General features: G+C 39.7%; 1 protein-coding gene across 1 annotated transcript in view; it reads right to left on the bottom strand.

The window, feature by feature from the left end:
• Positions 1-17,611, bottom strand: part of PLCB4 (phospholipase C beta 4) — a 423,084-nt gene that overhangs the window by 54,781 nt on the left and 350,692 nt on the right. Inside the window, exons 19-24 of the mRNA XM_068565571.1 lie at positions 13,055-13,155; positions 10,900-10,935; positions 8,691-8,832; positions 7,971-8,055; positions 7,511-7,635; positions 5,572-5,623 (exon numbers count right to left, since the gene is read on the bottom strand). Coding sequence (XP_068421672.1) covers positions 5,572-5,623; positions 7,511-7,635; positions 7,971-8,055; positions 8,691-8,832; positions 10,900-10,935; positions 13,055-13,155 — 541 coding nt within the window. The remainder of the gene's footprint in view (positions 1-5,571; positions 5,624-7,510; positions 7,636-7,970; positions 8,056-8,690; positions 8,833-10,899; positions 10,936-13,054; positions 13,156-17,611) is intronic.

Here is a 17,611-nt window from a genome sequence, read left to right as displayed (position 1 = left end):
GAAACAAGACAGTCATAAAAGGTCACATATTATATGAATCCATTTACATGAAATGTGCAGAACAGGCAAAAATATAGTGACAGTGTGTAGATTAGTGGTTGCTTAATGCTGGGATGGGGGCAGGGGATGTTGGAAGGTGATAGCTAAAGGGCATGAGTTTTCTTTTTTGTATGACTAAAATGTTTTAAAATTGATCTCCAGCACTGTCTGCCTCTTATCCCCACTGGGTATGGTCACAGAATCACACCTTGGCTAGATTCCATAACTTTCCTGAAACTCGTGTTAAAGAACTTCATCTCTCTAAAATAAATATTTTTGTTAGGGTTGACTATAACCATAGATAAGAAAATTCCACACTAATGTGATCAGTATATAAAGGAAAATAAAAGCACTTTCCCCAAAACTCTAGGTTTGCTTTTAGATGTAAAAGAATCACAATTTGGGATCAAATCTTTCATATTCCTTAGGAGTATAACTTTTACTAGTTTCAACTCTAGATGATGTCAAATTTATTACTATCTTTTAAAATACAACCAAAAAGGAATCCCAAGGCATAATATTTTTCCTTAAAGGAAAGATTAAAGTCATGTTTTTTGGTTTTGACGAAGTTGCTATTCTTTGCTATCTTCAAAGTCTGAACAAAAAAGTGTTAAAAAACAAGCCCACATCCCACTTGGATATAATAATCAATAAAAAACCCGAGGACAACACTGACTTTTAAATCAAGGATACAGAGAGTTTATAGAATAGTTCAAATATTAAAGATGACTTTGAACATTCACCTGTCTCCAGTAGAATGCAACCCATAATATTAATATATCAATACAAGGTCTCTGCATAGAAGATACTGTTTTCTATGTTTATAGAGCTTTAGATTTGGACCTTTTTTTGTGGCAAGTGTTAACCATTGGAAAATACGATGATACAGCAAAAACTCAAGACTTAGGATGGGAAGTAGATGAGTGAATACAATTCTACACACACTTCTCCAAGGGAAGCCTACTAGCTTTGCCTGGCCAAGCATCAGACATCAGCTGCGAGGCAAGGTCATGGATGATGGCTCTGGCTTTCACATGGAGGCAGCATTTGGATTCCAGTTGTGTGAAATGAGGGAATCTGCCTTCTGCAAAAGGTGGGACTCGGGGTCCATAAAGGACTGTAGTCATACTTCCAGTCCAGAATCTCTTAGGGCAGTGGCTGTAGAGATTCAGGACTCCCTGTGGTGCCCCTCAGTCATTTCTGAAGGGTCAGGAGCCCCTTCTCACCAAAAACAGAGAAATGTCATATTGATGATGTTTCAGTACCTAAAAACGTTCTTCCACATTCCCTGCTGCTCTCAGACCTGCTTAGAAGAAAACTAATCTGTGAAAGCATGATCCAAAATAAAAAATGTCAGGAGAAAACGGCAAGAAATCCAAGTCCGATTCTCCAAAGTTGGCAGCTTGCAGTGTAATGTGTTCATTAATATACTTAAAAAATAAAAGAGACTGTGTAGAAGTGATACCAAGCAGGACCCTATGGGGCTCCTGGGCACAAAAGCCTTTCTGTGCCCCCCATTTTTTGTTTGTAGGAAATAGGCTTCATTCAGCCTCCACCACCTTTCCTGAGTTCCAATGAGCAGGTTCAAACAGTTGCTAATCAGGGAAGGGAGGAGATGAGGAGACAAAGGAAGAACAATCAAGAAACAATAGTGCAGCCTTGGGGCAAGGTCCTGGTCCTCCCTCACGGGATACACAAACAATATCTTTGAGTTGTTTTGCAGTTACTGAAACCCCACCAGGTGGGAGAAGTTAACTGTATGCTGCCCGCAAGTACGCAGACCCCAGACTTGTTGGAACTAAGAGGTTGATGATGCTGACTCCCAATTACCTCACCACCAACCAATCAGAAGAATATCCACGAGCTGATCACACCCTCTTTGAACCATTTCTATAAAACTCCTCACTACCCGCTCTGGGTTAGGACACACAATTTTGAGGGCATTAGCCCAATGTGGCCCCCTTTGCCTGGCAAAGCAATAAAGCTACTCTTTTCTACTTCACCCAAAACTCCAACTCGAGATTTAATTTGGTGTCAGGGTACAGAGGCTGGATTTGGCTACAGAAGTCTGACAGGATCCCTGGCCTAGGGGTGACACTTAGCCAGCTCATCTTGAACGAGTGTCTATTTCGGGCCTAAGGTGGCAGAGACTGTCACTCACAGACCTGGAGGCTGTGTAGGTCCAGGGACCCTGGGCATCGATAGGGAAGGAGAAGCTGGAGCCCTGGCTTTATGGGGGTGGGGTTTGTGCCACTGCAGGCCTAAAAGGCACAGAATGTCTGTACAGAAACACAGCCCTCAGACACAGCCCACAAGGATTTTTTATTTTTTATTTATTTTTATTTTTTAACATCTTTATTGGAGTATAATTGCTTTACAATGGTATGTTAGTTTCTGCTGTCTAACAAAGTGAATCAACTATACATAAACATATATCCCCATATCTCTTCCCTCTTGCATCTCCCTCCCACCCTCCCTATCCCACCCCTCTAGGTGGTCACAAAGCACCGAGCTGATCTCCCTGTGCTATGCGGCTGCTTCCCACTAGCTATCTATTTTACATTTGGTAGTGTATGTATGTCCATGCCACTCTCTCACTTTGTCCCAGCTTACCCTTCCCCCTCCTCGTGTCCTCAAGTCCATTCTCTACATCTGCGTCTCTATTCCTGTCCTGCCCCTAGGTTCTTCAGAACAATTTTTTTCTTTTTTAGATTCCATATATATGTGTTAGCATATGGTATTTGTTTTTCTCTTCATGACTTACTTCACTCTGTATGACAGACTCTAGGTCCATCCAGCTCACTACAAGTAACTCAATCCACAAGGATTTTTTAAAAGTCCCTGCAGGTGGGCAGGAGAATGACAAGGGTAGTGCAGTGAAAGCCATTGGGTGCCTCAGATGCCCTTGCTCAGTGGTTGGCCCATCTCCACCAGCTATGACTCCTCAGGGGCACAGCACACTCTTGAGAAAGATTGCCTCTCTCTGCCCTGTTGGTGACAACCTCTTCCTCCAGGCTGGGTGTGGGGAAAAGGGAAGGGGCAGGGGGACACGAGACTGAACAATACTGTTAACGTCTCTTGTAGTCAGGCTGCCCCAAGGAACAATTATATTTTTTAGTCCCCCTGATGGGACTTCAGCTTTTGGTCACATCACCTCAAACACATGAGCACAGAATTCAGGCTAATGTAGCACCATCCTTGCTCATGAACATATTTTAAAATACACAGTGGTGTGGAAGGTGAGACACTGAGCATGTGAACTATGGCAAATCAGAAACTCCTGAAAAGAAACATAGTGAAGGCGTAGAACTCCTGTTGGTGTAACAGAGCAGGACCCTATGGGGCCTTCTTGGGACAGACTTCTCCACTACATCCTCTGCCTTATCTCCTCTCTGAAGTACCTAGATAATAGTATCTGATGCATATTTCCTGAGTTTTTCAGATGCTAAAACCACCACCAAATGGAAGAAATTAATTACTTGCACGTGGCCCCCAGACCTACTGGAGCCTAAGGATTGATAATGTGAACCCCTGTGACACTGCCCTGTTATCTCACCATCAACCAATCAGAGAACTGTGCACAAGCCCAATTGTGTGTGCCCTGTGACACCCTCCCCCCATCCATCATCTGGCCTTTAAAAATGCTTTGCTGAAACCCTTCAGGGAGTTCAGGGGTTTTAGAGCACTAGCCACCCGTTCTCCTTGTATAGGGCCTTACAATAAACGCTGCACTTTCCTTCACCACAACGTGGTGTCAGTAGACTGACTTTACTGCGTGTGGGCGAGCAGACCCAAGTTTGGCTCAGTAACACTGGGACCCCTTTTACGTGGAAACAACTCCCCTCCCCATGTCAGGGCAGGACAAGCCATCAAACGGCTGAGGTGAAAGGAAAAGCTCCTTTGGCATCTGTGAGCCACAGGAAGGTTCAGGGAGTGAGCACAGCCAGGTGTGAACCATGAGGGCTGTCTCTTGGGCTCCTTACAGGCCTGGTGTGAGCAGACCACTCAGTTAATCTTGTGTGATTCCTGCCTGTGATCGGCCACATGGGCTTAAGTGTTTTTGCAACCTCACTTTTTCGCAGAAATCTGCAGTTCATGAAGTACTTCAAATAGACTCAGTTCAAACCCACTGAGCTGTCACAGCAAACCCAGGGTGGCAGACATTACCGGCTTCATTTTATCAGCAGGAAATTGAGGTTTAGGGTCTAACACACCTGCCCAGGGCAACAACAGCATGTGGCGCACCCAGGGCTCAATCCCGGGTCAGGCTGTAGCCGAGGGCTTTTACCCCCTGCGTCACAGCTGTCCCTGGGGTCTCATTGCCTAAGCCTCCACTGGGGGTCCACCCATCAATTTACCTACACAATCTCCTGGTTCTGAACACTTTGCACTAAATAACAAAGTAGCTTATAAAACAAAAAACAAAAAAACCTCTGAAATGTGTATTTAGCTGTTTTCTTCTGACCCATAATTTTCTTTTTCCCCGTTTTATTGAGATATAATTGAAATATAAAATTGTATTAGTTTAAGGTGTACAGTTTTTATTTCTTTCAAAATACACAGTAGAGGCAAATATCCTGTAAGCTGCAATATCCTGATTTGGGTAACAGTGTTGTCACCCGTGGGTGTAGGTGAACTGGCGGGCAGGAAGAGGTGGGAGTGGGCATTTTGAAACTGTACTTGCTGAAAATTTTATCTTGACTGTTTTTAGTGCTGGAAATTAAATATCCAACCAGGGAAGCCACGAACATCCTGACAGTAGCATGTTGGGATGAGACGGTACTCTATTGGATTAGTCTAGAGGTCTCTGGGCAGTGGTTTGTGATTATTTACCTGCAGTGCTGCTTGGGGACATTTGCGTGGAGAAAAAAAATGGCCACACAGTTTTTTTTTCATGTGTATAGAATGTTAACTTCATATTTTCATTTAACCTTTCAGTGTTTCAATGAAATGAACATTTCCTATTTCACTACTTGGTTTGCAGATTTTAGGGAGCTCTATTTAAGTAACTGGAACAACATTTATAGTGTTATTTTTTGGTAACTGCTACTTACAAGACATGCAAAACATGTCCATAAAGAGAGGACAAAGCCTTCTTCCTAGCTGAAATAAATTCCACTTGACACCTAGGACTTCATAATATATTAAATCAACTTCATTCCTCTCTAGGTCATATGTAAAATACACATATTTAATGTCTTTGTCTACCGCTGATGTCCAAATGAGCAGATTCATTATCTGTCCTAGCTATAAAAACCTCTGCTACTGAATTTAAAGTGAGAGCACTAAACTCTAGAGTTTGTATAATAAACTGCTTAACTAGTCATTAATTTTTTTTTTAAATCTGCTTAGTAAAACAGGGGTCCTGTGAAGAATGTATGTTGCAGATGTAATTTACCTGGGGATTTCATTTGTTTCTAGCCCATTCCTCAAACCCAGCTTAAATTCAGCAGCTCCTAATTAAAAATGACACGGTTTCATTACAGCTGTAGTATGGAACACAGTGACCACAGTTTAAATCATATTACTTACCCGCACGATCCATTATACTCAAATTTTCCCTGATTCAATTGCATCGCTAAATCTGTTAAGAGACAAAAATAATTTAGCATCTCGTCTTCTCGGACAAAGAAGATCTTGATGGGGTGATTTCAAACAACGGAAATCAGATACTGATCCCTGGCTGAAAGGTCTTTTTTTAACACCACAAGGTATTTCTGGGTCTGTTTAAGGCATACAACTCTCTCTTCCATGTTGAAATGACCTTGTGTTTAAACTAAACAAAAAAATCTGTGTTCATAGAGATCATGTTGGCAATGCTTTAAAATTTGGATTCAATATATGCGTCATATGATTGTTGAATTAGTGTTGAGAGTACAGTTGTCCAAGCTGATAAATGGTTAGAGGAGATGTGCCTTACCACCCCAGAGGAAGGGTACGCTGGACATACCCAGTAGGGTCATGTGAATATAAAACTCGATTAAAATAAAAAATAAACTAGGTAAGTATCATGTAAAAATTGACTTAAGGTGACTTCAGGAGAATTCTTCTAGTGGGGTCTAGTGGCAGGGCATGGCTTATGGTTTTTCTCTTGCAGGCAAACACAATCTTCTTTCTTTTCATCCGCAAAAGAAATGGGCAGCTGATGGATTTTTTTTTTTTTTTTCTTCTCAAAGTGCTGTGATTAAACCTAACATTATAGAATACAACATAAGCTGACCTAGATCACAAGCTGCCTTTGGATCATTTAATCCGTATGACAGAGTCACTGACAACAAAGAACAAAACTTGACCCCTTTTTAAGTAAGTAAAATCAGCAGTGCCTTTTAATCTTACTTTGCCTCTGTTAGAAACACTCCAGGGTTGTGCTGGTACCTGGTCATAGTTTAGCAGAGTGAGAACTGGTAAGGATGCTGAGCAGAAATCTGAATCCAGCTCCTGATCACTGAGGTAGCGTCACCAAGGGGTGGGAAACACAGTCAGGTCACATTCATGCCAAAGGGATGCAAGTCATAGGACCTTTCGATCAGTACAGATCGTAGGGAGCAAGGTGGATTGAGATTCACAAAATATGGCGGATGGACTTGAAAAAGAAAATGCCTCCCAAATTGGGAAACATGGGAGGTACCGTCATAGAGCAAAGAACAGAACAAGAAAGGTGTTTTTTTGTTTTTTTTTAAACAATATTAAGGACCATGCTGTGGCATTAACCACAGAAAGTGAATAGGTTTTGTGGCATATTTCTCACCTGCTTTAGGTGAGTAACTAGAGCCTACTATTTTTCTATTTTTAATTGTAATCCTAAGCCCTTAAGCAAACTTTGAAAACTTTACAAATTTTGTTTATGCATTCACAAAAATTGACTGGTCTTCTTGCAGGGAAAAAAAAAAAAAAAAAAAAGGATTATACACTGGAAACTTGCCTCAGAATACACTTTGGAGGAACAAGTTATACATTAGTACCTCTAAGGGTATAGAACTCCTTAAACACCATTTTAGCAGAATCTACTCTATAATATTCTGCACTTTTATGGTGAGATGCCACTATTTTGCTGATCTCCTGCTGAATATTAACAGTGGGAAGGGTACTTTCCCAAGGAGAGATGAGTCATAGTTACAAAGATGCTCAAATACTTCTCATTTCATTCTGTCTCTGGACAAGAAGGTAAGTTTGATCCAAAAAGAAGAAAAATTAGACATATTTTGGAAAAAGGGACAACGTTTAGCAGATTAGTCATGGCATTTCCAAAAGGATATTCAATTGAAATCAAAATCTATTATCTTCTACCATTGTTTTATTGCTCTAGTTTGCATTTTTAATTTCTCACCATTCTATAAATCCAACAACACATTGTGTTGCCATATGTCTGCTTCCATGAAAAAAATGCCCACAGCCAATTGATGGCAACTGTTGGCACTGTCCTGTCAAAGCGTTCTCGTGGAATTCGAGGTCACTGGACATCAGTTCCTACCTGGGGTTTGATAGTTCAGCGAAACCATCTGGCAGCCAGCGTTCCAGAAAATCTGAGGCATGTAATTACTGGAATCGACTCGGCCTCCCTTGGGGTAAATGCGACTCATTTGCCGTTTGTTATAACTGTGTAACATATTAAGGAAAATGGCAAAAAGAGTATTCTGGCAGTGACAAAGAGCTAAAACAATGAAGATCTAGATCAACAATGACACAGATGTGACAACAGAGAACAAATTTCACATGTATAAAGGATGCTTAAGAGAAAAACCACAGTTCACCATGTGGATTATAAAAACAATCCACATTTGGGCAGGTTTTCCCAGCTGCTGTTGTCTTTCACATACATTATTTTATTAGCTCTACAACCACAATAATATATTAGCCATTTTTCTATTTTAGAGATTCCTGCCAAACCCAAAGTTCACCAACCACTTATTCCACTTAATACATAAGGATACTTCACAAATTCAATCGCATGTGTCTTCAAGTAGCCTAGACCAACTGACTCATTAAAAGAAGACATGTTATAATGAATATTGCGTTCTGTAAAGGAAAGCAAAGATGCACTTAGAAACCCTGCCATCAAACCCTCACAGAAAGACAAGCAATAAATATAATTACAACCTGAATCATGAGGCCTTGGAGGCAGATGTTTCCTTACTATATCAGTAGCTCCTAAGTTCATTAACATCCTGTGGATGGAGATGGCTGACTTAAGAAAAGTGTGATGAATTAAATTTGGAGTCATTAAACCAATTATGTGTATACCAATTGCCATTCACAGCCACCCCTGAAATATGTATTTTCAGTGAGGATGATAGCTTCTCCAGTCCAGAAATAATTATGAAAAGTCTGAAAATACTTGATACGTTTTTGGAGACCAGCTTTCTACAGAAAGCAGTCTTATAAAAGTATATCTAATGCAAGAGGCTAAGCTCTTGGACTACTACCAAATCCATAGTCTGTCAGAGCCACCTTGTGGACGATGTGGGGAATGACAACACAAGGCCCCCACATGCCACGGACATGTCACTACGTGGTCTATGCAATGAAAATAAGGTGAGATGGAACAGTCCACGTGCCCAGAAAAGAAAATGGCAGCAAGTCAGATCACAGCTCACAGCATAATGTAAGAATAGCAGACAAAAAAGGCAATAGCATTTAACCTTTGGTGTTACCTTCAGCCACATGGAAACCTTGAAACTTTACGGGCTGTGCATAGTTGATCATTGTGGACAAATATGGATGGATATTAGTGGTAGCACCTACATATTTATAAGATGCCATCCATGCCTGCTCATCTTCTATAGTAACCAGGCCCTACGAGCACAACAAAGGGAATATGCACGTCAGTGACTTCAGCAGGACTCTCAGATTTATGCTTCAGACTGCCCCACTAGCGATAATTTGCACACACACAGATTGAAAGATAAAGACTTTTTTCTTCCTCAGTTATGCTAACTAAAGGTTAACTTTAAAATAATGTCCACTGTAGCTCCAAATAATGCAAATGGAGATAATAGTAAAATATGAAGTTTACCTTACATTTGGGGGACTTTTTTAGACTTTCAAAGGACTTTATTCTGGAAACTATACTGAAGTTCAGAACAATGCTATGAAATATGTATAGCAGGTATTATTATTCATAATTTCAAAAATTGTGGCATAACGTCAAAAACAGTGGTCCTTCAATTTTAGTGTAAGTCTAGGCTTGTTAAATCACAGATTCCGGGGACCCACTCTCAGAGTTTCTGATAAAGTGAGTCTGGAGTGAGGCCCAATAATTGGCATTTCTAACTAGTTCCCAAGTGCTAATGATATGGGTGGTCTGGGGAACCACACTTTGTTTAACACTGCTTTGGAAACCAAGCCACATACATAAATGGTTTATGGTATTAAAAAAAAATGCTTATTCTTAAACTAATGTGAGAACCCACTATACAGGACCTATTAAAACTGCATTGTTTTGCATAGAGGCAAAGAGAAACAACTTATTGTAGTTCATTTCGTAGTAAATCAGAACAAAAGCAACAAAATCAACAGCAAAAATAACGCCTTCAAAAGCGATCAACATTTAGTTGAGATTGATACTGAGGAATGAACTGCTGACCCACATGAATCAATTCATTGGTTAAAAAAATGGCCAGGCCATTTGTTTATCTGATAACTTAACACTCTAGATCATCAAACTGATTGCACCAGTAAAAGTCTGAGATAAATAATCAAAGAACATAACTTGGGATTTTTTAAAAATAAATTTTTCATATGTCCTGACTCCCCAAATAGGGGCAGAGGCATGTCTAATTCCTTTCTTGTGTGTTTAATGATAATAATTAACACCATACCATAAGCTAGGTACTGGGCTGAGTCCCTGCATGACAACCTCATTACTGTCAGTCATCATGTGTTACAAGGATTAGAGTCTAACCCACTGACCACACGAGAAGACTGAGTCCTTAAAGATTAAAATAACTTGGTCACAGGTACTTAGCTAATAAATATCAGTGATCACAGGTCAACCTGTCCTTTGTTGACCCCAATACCTTACGAAATTCTAGTAGGAGAAAATTTCACAAATATCTTGGGAGAAGACCGGGATCAGACTTAACCAGAATTATTCTAAACTTAATATTTAGACAGTAAGAAGATAGGGTTTTACTCCAAATAAGATAAGACCCCATACACAACAAGATAGTATTTTCTGAAGCTCTGAAGTGTGGGAATCAAATGACAAGGTAAATTTTTGCATCTCACTACTATAATAAACCACATACATTTACTAAAAAAGACCACTTTGATATCATGAACTGTGAAGAGGATAAAAGAAACTAAAAATGTAACTTTACTTTCCTTACAATAAAATCAACATCGAATAATGTTAGATAAAACTCCTAGAATGTGCACAATGTGAAACTGACAATTTTTCAGAATGTCAATATAGTCAGAACCAAGATCCCCTTCCCATTTTACTATACAATGAATTTGTTGACCTATAGGTCATTTTTATTTTAAAATTCAGTGTGTTGATGATTATGTTGACTCTTATTCTAGGAATGAAATCTCAAATTCCAACTACGAAAATGCCTAATTGCACTAAACACTTATTTTTAGGAAAATAATCTTATTTGCCTGCCCTCTGTTTTGTGATTTTACCAGGATATAATCATTTCATCACTGTGATTAATTATTTCTTTTGAAGACTCATATGTAGATGCATTGAGCATGTAAATATTATACCTATAATACCTATAAACAGTCTGATATTTCATGGGGCAGTGGGTGGGGGAAGATAGAGTAACAACACTTAGTACAAAATGTTCAATATTAGAGGCCCACGTACAGTGTCTTATAATTAAAACAAAATGCACAATGAAATTATTTTGTCACCTTTTTGTTGTTTTCATGTTCAAGGTCATCTGAAGCCTAAATTAGAGAAAGAGAAAAATAATTTACTTCTCTAAAGGGCAAAATTCCAAATTTACTAGCCATACATATATAGATATTTAAATAAATTCATGTACACTTGTTATTCTATTTATTTGTTAAGATGGGAAATTACTGGTAACATAAAGCCATAGATAAAGTGAGAACTGAAAAGATATCATGGCATAGCTCTCTTTCACACCATAAAAGCTCATCTTAATGCTTATCTCCCTTCTTTGTTGATAGTCTTTGCCTATTTTGATGCTTCCTTATGGTAATTTAGTACATGATTTAGTGATGGGGCTTGGGAAATAATCGATGTGGCCACCTCCTCCAGTATGTAAAGGGTCACTCTTCAGCTATTCAACACTCATGTCTTGTGTTGATAAAGGCAGCATAAAGGTAAGCGCTGAGTCTTAGTACGTTATCTATTAGTCTGAAAGTAGCTGCAATTCTCTATATTGGAAAAGGTAGGGGTAATGGCAGTATTCCCTTGGCTTTGCTCGGCAGACAAATTTGCTTCCACTTTCTTAGCACCTAAGGCATACACCTACCTGCAACTGCATCCTCTGTCTTAATGATCAAGTATTGCTGCTCCCATCAAAGACCACACCCTCACATCACCATCCTCCCACCCACATCCAGGAATTCATTTATCACTCCAGATTCAATCATCCTAAAAATAATACTCCCTGGACTCCTCGGGTTCCCTTTAGCCACCAGTTCCCCTTTATAACAAAATTGCCCAAAAGTATAGTGTCTCCTCACTCACATCTGTCTGCTACAGGGGTCCCAACCTCCGCACTGAAACTCCTTTTTTCAAGGTCGCCAATGACTCCTAGGCCAATGACTCTTGCATCTTCTTACTCAATCACTCAATAGTATTAAAAAAATCAACCACTTTGCCAGGGGATAGCAGGTGGGGGAAATGAGATGTTGATCAAAGGGTACAAACTTCCAGTTATAAGAGGAATAATTTCCTGGGCTCTCATGTACAGCATGGTGACTACAGTTAGGAAGACTGTATTGTATACTCGAAAGGTGCTAAGAGAGCAGATCTCAAATGTTCTCAGTGCGCGCACACACACACACACACACACACACACACATCACTATACCCCACACACAAAGGTAATCATGTGAGGCTACACTGCCCCGTTTCTTTAAACTTTTTCAGTGGCTTCACATTTCACTTAAATTAACATTTGAGTTTCTCACCATTCCCCCGTCACATCCTTCATTCTCTAGTTCCCACCTGCCTGTCTAATCTCATCTTGTTTCACTCGACCTCTCACTCAACCCACTCTGTTCACCCTGCCTTTGTTGCTGCTACTGCTGTGGTCCCTGTCTGGGCAAAGTAACACCTCTATTCCTGTGCATGGCCAGTTCCTCTTTATCCTTTGGGTTCTCATCTCCTTGTTTTATTCTCTCCGCCTCTTTTTTTTCCATCTGAGCACTCATTCTTAGTTTTGTAATAGCACCTATCACAAATTGTAATCATATAAATGACTGTTTACTTGTTTGTCGTCTGTTTCCCACCCCCTTCCAATAAACTCCCATCAGCCTATCAGCTCCATGAGGGCAGAAGCCAAGTGTGTTTTGACCCTTCGGGGTTGTTATGGCCTAGAAAATGCCGGACACATAGTGGGTACACAGTTACTATTTTTTTGGCTGAATGGTTGGATGGATGGAAATATTTTTAGGCTTATTCTACATTAAGAGGGAGATGAGATATCAACGAGTAGGACTGGTTTTCTAATGAGGGCTTGCTGGGGTGATCGGGGTCATTTTCCTGAGATTTGAATAGGTTAACCTTTGCTGCTGGGGTGCTGCTGTTTTCTCCCTGCTCACCTATAATAATGCAATAAATAACAACATCTGAAGGACATGGGCCAAAGAGGTAGGGGTCAACACTGGGCATGACTAATGAGTCACTTAAATGTCCTTTCTAACTTAGTATTGTGCATGCCTCGAGTTCGGGTATTGATTGTGGCCACCCAATTGAGAAGGGGAATTACAGGCTACTTATTCTCTTGTGGCTCTCACATTTCTGAAATGCTATAACTAACAGCTGCTACCTCTTGCAAGTCATGAAAGCAAAGGGAACCAAGACTCTGACCTTCTTAACACTATTGGCAATAGCTTCCTTGTGACCCAAGTCGTCTGCAGAAAGTTCATTTCCATATTTGTATTCAGGGTGAGCTTCCTCCTCTTGCTCAGCTGTGTGAAAGACGAAAGGAAAATCCATGAAGCCAACTTACCACCAAGGGGTCAGGCCTCCTCTATAATCTTGGGTAAAATATAAGCACTTTTAGAGAGGAAGGAAGCTAAACGAAAATGGGAACATTTAAATAAACAATTGTTTTTTCAAATAAAACTCTCACTAAACTCTTACCTACTCAAGGTCAAGGAACATATCTTGTTACTTCTCTTGCATCCAGCATGACTTTTTAAATTGAATATAGCTGATTTACATTGTGTTAGTTTCAGGTGTATAGCAAAGTGATTCGTTACATATATATATATATTTCTGATTATTTTCCATTATAGGTTATTACAAGATATCAAATATCGTTCTTGTGTTACACAGTAAATCATTGTTAGCATGGTTTTTACATGATTGATGCTTAACAAATTTTTCTTAAGTGAATGATTACTTCCATTGCAGTATACTAACCTTAAAAATTAAAGCCTCAAACACCTCAGGAAGATCTGTGACTCAGAACAGGGTATTTTGATCCTCTATGACACCCAGAGGAAAAAAAAAAAGATACAAGAGAAGGAAAGTACATTTGATAATTCTGAAAAAGAGTCAAAAATGTCCACCTGAATTTTATGGGCATAATGACTTGTGGTTGGGAGTGGTGTGATATAAAAAAGATAGAGCTTGGAAGGACTTACTGCTCCCGTAAATCATTTGCCAAATCTGGCTGCTGTTTAAAAGACTCTGAAATCATTCCTTGGGCTCATGGTGGGAAGGGAGCAGGAAATGGGTGCTAAATCAAGCTGGTGACCCAGGAGCCTGGCCTGGCTATATAGGGAGGCACAGATGCCATCACCCGGCCCACCAGTCCAGGAAATGACAAGAACCCTGGTATCCACCCAAGGCTGTAGGTGGAAAAAGGATTACCCGTTGGAAAATTAGGCACATGATGGTGTGAGATCTGTATTCCCATGATGTCCATCCTGCAGGGGCTCCCAGGAATTTGCCTAAAAACTAGCCAGGATCAGGAGACACCCACAGGCCACAGGACAAGGCCAACACAAATCCACACTGTCACTATACTGGGCATGAGGGACCTTTACTATTAAAAAAAAAACAGTGAAAATATTTCTGAGGGAGGTGTACAGACCCATAAGAATTAGACATTTTTTGTTTTAAGTACGTTTAAAAGGTGGAAAGGAGAATTCAAGAACAGGAGTAAATGAAAAACTTTCACCGATTCTAAGGTGCATTTTTCCCCGCATTGTAATATATCTAATATGGCAATGTATCCTTTAATCGATGGCATTTTATGATTCACTGGAAGCAGTTTTCTTTCTTAGTCAATAAAATAGTAGTGCCTTTCAACTGACGGTGTCTTAGATTCAGAATTTTAGATTGCTTTTTGCAAAGTGCTATTCCAGGGAAGGGATAAAGGTAAGGGAAACGAGTCAGACACCCTCCTCTTCTGGAACCGATATTCTGATGAGGGGGTATTCTGGAGGCAGATGATTTTTTTTTTTAAAGTAGGTCATATAGGCCTTGGGCAAGAAACAAGGATTTGAGAAGCTGAAAGAGGTCTTAAAAGAATCTAGTCCAGTGTCTTCACTTTAAAGGAAATAGATTCACAGATATGATTTGACTTGTCTGAGGTCACAGAGTTAGAATATGAACCTAGATTTCTCAGGCTTCTTAGCCCAATGCTCTTAATGTGACACTGGGTTTTCATGACCTACAGCCTGTAACCAAGATTTTGAAACCTACCACCATCACTACTGAATTTCAATTTTATATCTAGTCTAACCTGCCTAGCCAGATATAAACTACTTGAATTTCCAGGCGTATATCCCATAGAAGGGGGAGAGACTTAGTAACTGCTTTAAAAGGGTTGTATGACTAAAGGTTAGCATCTCCTGAGTGTGTATGTATGCATAGACACACCCACAACCACACATAATGTTGCTATTCCCCACTGTTTGTCTGAATCTACATCCAGCCTAATGACTGGGTACACACTTCCACTGATGGAGAGCCTTTTCTATTTTCTACAGCCTCCAGGCAGGCCTGCCCTCTTGAACTATGCTTGGTTTCCTCTTGCCTGCTGTGTTGAAGTACTTAAATGAGAGACTCTAGTCATTCAGGTATAGTAGGATCATACTGTGATAGCAGGGTAATTACAGCCAACTGGTTGACCAGAGCTGAAGTCAAGTATGACTGAGGAAACGTGAGACTCACATATGTAACTGGTACAGTAGAAACCTCTATGGCCTTAGAGAGAAATTCAGGTGCATATGAACCCATATATTTCTGTTAGAACAATCAAAATTTTATCTCAAACTTTTTTGGAATAACATGGGAATCACTAGAGGCAAATTTATTTTGTCTATAGGAATAATTAGCATTTGCATAAAAGCTGGGAAAGTACCCCTAAGGACAGTAAGTGGAATCCTGCTGACCCCTCATTTTAGATTAATGTGCGTGTGTTCAGGAAACTTCACATTTTTGACTCACATCATTTATATTTTTTCTCCTTTTTATAAAGAAAAATATTTTTACCCATGATTTTGCATATTTATGTTCTCTTTATATTCCTATACATTAGAAGGACAATATTGTAAGGTACAGAAGGTCTTGACCCTGGACTCAAGGCAATTCTGGGATTGAATCTTAGTGGCATTGCTCATCAGCTGTGGGATTGCATGTAACATATGTTACCACTCTAAGCTTCAGTTTCCTCATCTGAAAAATTAGTATAATAATACCTATTTCTTTGGTTGCATAAAGATTAGATGAGGAATTGATGTAAAGTACCTAATCCACAGTTGGTACAAAAATCGTAGTTATTATTATTATGATTTTTCTTAATGTATTCCATTATTCTGCAGTTTGTTTTACTGGATTAGAGTATCTAGTAAAACCTTACATGTGTTTTTGACTATCATCTATGAAACTTAACCTAAGTTAAGGGACAGTTTTTATATAATATTCAGACTTTCAAATTTTAGAAGTATTTTATTGATCTTTTGAAATACTGGGTTGGCCAAATTTCCATAGGATGTTATGGAAAAACCTGAACGAACTTCTTGGCCAACTCAGTATATTCCTTTCAAGATTTTATTCTTAAATCTTGTTTGGGTTTATTATATGTAAAAAATGTGAAATAATATAATAAGCAATGTGGCAGACTGTATTTTCCAAAGACAGCTGCAATAATATCAGCTTCCCACTGATTCTCCTACAATGTGATCTTGCCTCTCACCCACCCCCTGGAATGTGGGTGGGCCCTAACTAAGACTGCTTGGATGAATAAAATATAGAGGAAGTGATGATGTGCCAGTTCCAAGCACAGCTCTTAAACAGTTTAGCAGCTTCTGTTTTCTGCCTGTTGGAGAACTGGCTCTCAGGACGCTCTGTCAAGGAGCTTGGCCACCATGCTGTGAAAAGCCCAAGCCACGTGGGGAGGCCACATGGGGGTGCTTGTGTCAACTGAGCTCCCAACAGCCAGCCAGCATCAACTGTCAGCCACGAGTGAGACATCTCAGACACCCGGCCCAGTGGAACCTTCAGATGACTCTAGCCCCCGATGTCATCTGCCAGCAACCTCATGAGAAACCAAAGGGAGAACCCTCAACCTGAGCCCAGGTGACCCATAGAACTAGGAGAGATAATAATAAAGTGTTTTGGGGTGATTTGTTACACAGTAATAGATAACCACAACAGGCATTGATTAAATACTGTCAGGTATCTCTGGCCTCCCAGACCCTCCCTGACATATAAAACATATGGAAGTAAGCCATGTTCCCAGGCAACATAAATCATTCATAAAGTCTCTTCCATAGTCAGGAGTCTTTATTAAGGGGTTGTGAATACGATTAGTTGATTCTCACAGCTTTTAGGTTTTTACCTATAATGTCAAACTTTCCTAAAATCTACTCTTCTATTTCAGATGTTTATATGAAAAACAGAGTTTCTACAAGTGTTTCTAAATTACTTAGCCCCAGGGCACTATCTAAATTCAAGGCACTAACCAACAGACACTCAATGCATGTCCAAACTATTCTGTTAATCAACTCTCATGTCATTTTGTTAATCAATTCTCATGATACATAATGAACAAATAATTTTCTAAAAACATTCCAAACTTTTCAAATGACCCATATAAAACCAAAGATTATGGTTGTGGCTATATGGCCAAAGTAAAAATAGAAGCTAATAACAAATATTAAAATATTTTGAGCAAGGCTGCCTTTGCAAAAATTATCTACCTGTAAATACAGATATAGATATAGATATAGGCAATTCTGGTGAGCTGGTTATTTGAAGGAATTTGAACTTGAAAGTTTAATTCTGGCTTTGAGTTTCTAGTTCACTATAAGTGCACACAAATCAAGCATTTACTGAGGGTCTCTATCCAGGTTCCTTCCCTTTTAACTCGCCTTACTGCTGTCATCAGTAACAGCACTGATGTTCAGG

This window comes from Eschrichtius robustus, chromosome 16, assembly GCF_028021215.1.
Source record: "Eschrichtius robustus isolate mEscRob2 chromosome 16, mEscRob2.pri, whole genome shotgun sequence".
NCBI lineage: Eukaryota > Metazoa > Chordata > Mammalia > Artiodactyla > Eschrichtiidae > Eschrichtius > Eschrichtius robustus.
Note: the sequence above shows the minus strand (reverse complement) of the source record. Positions and strands in the feature narration are given on the sequence as shown.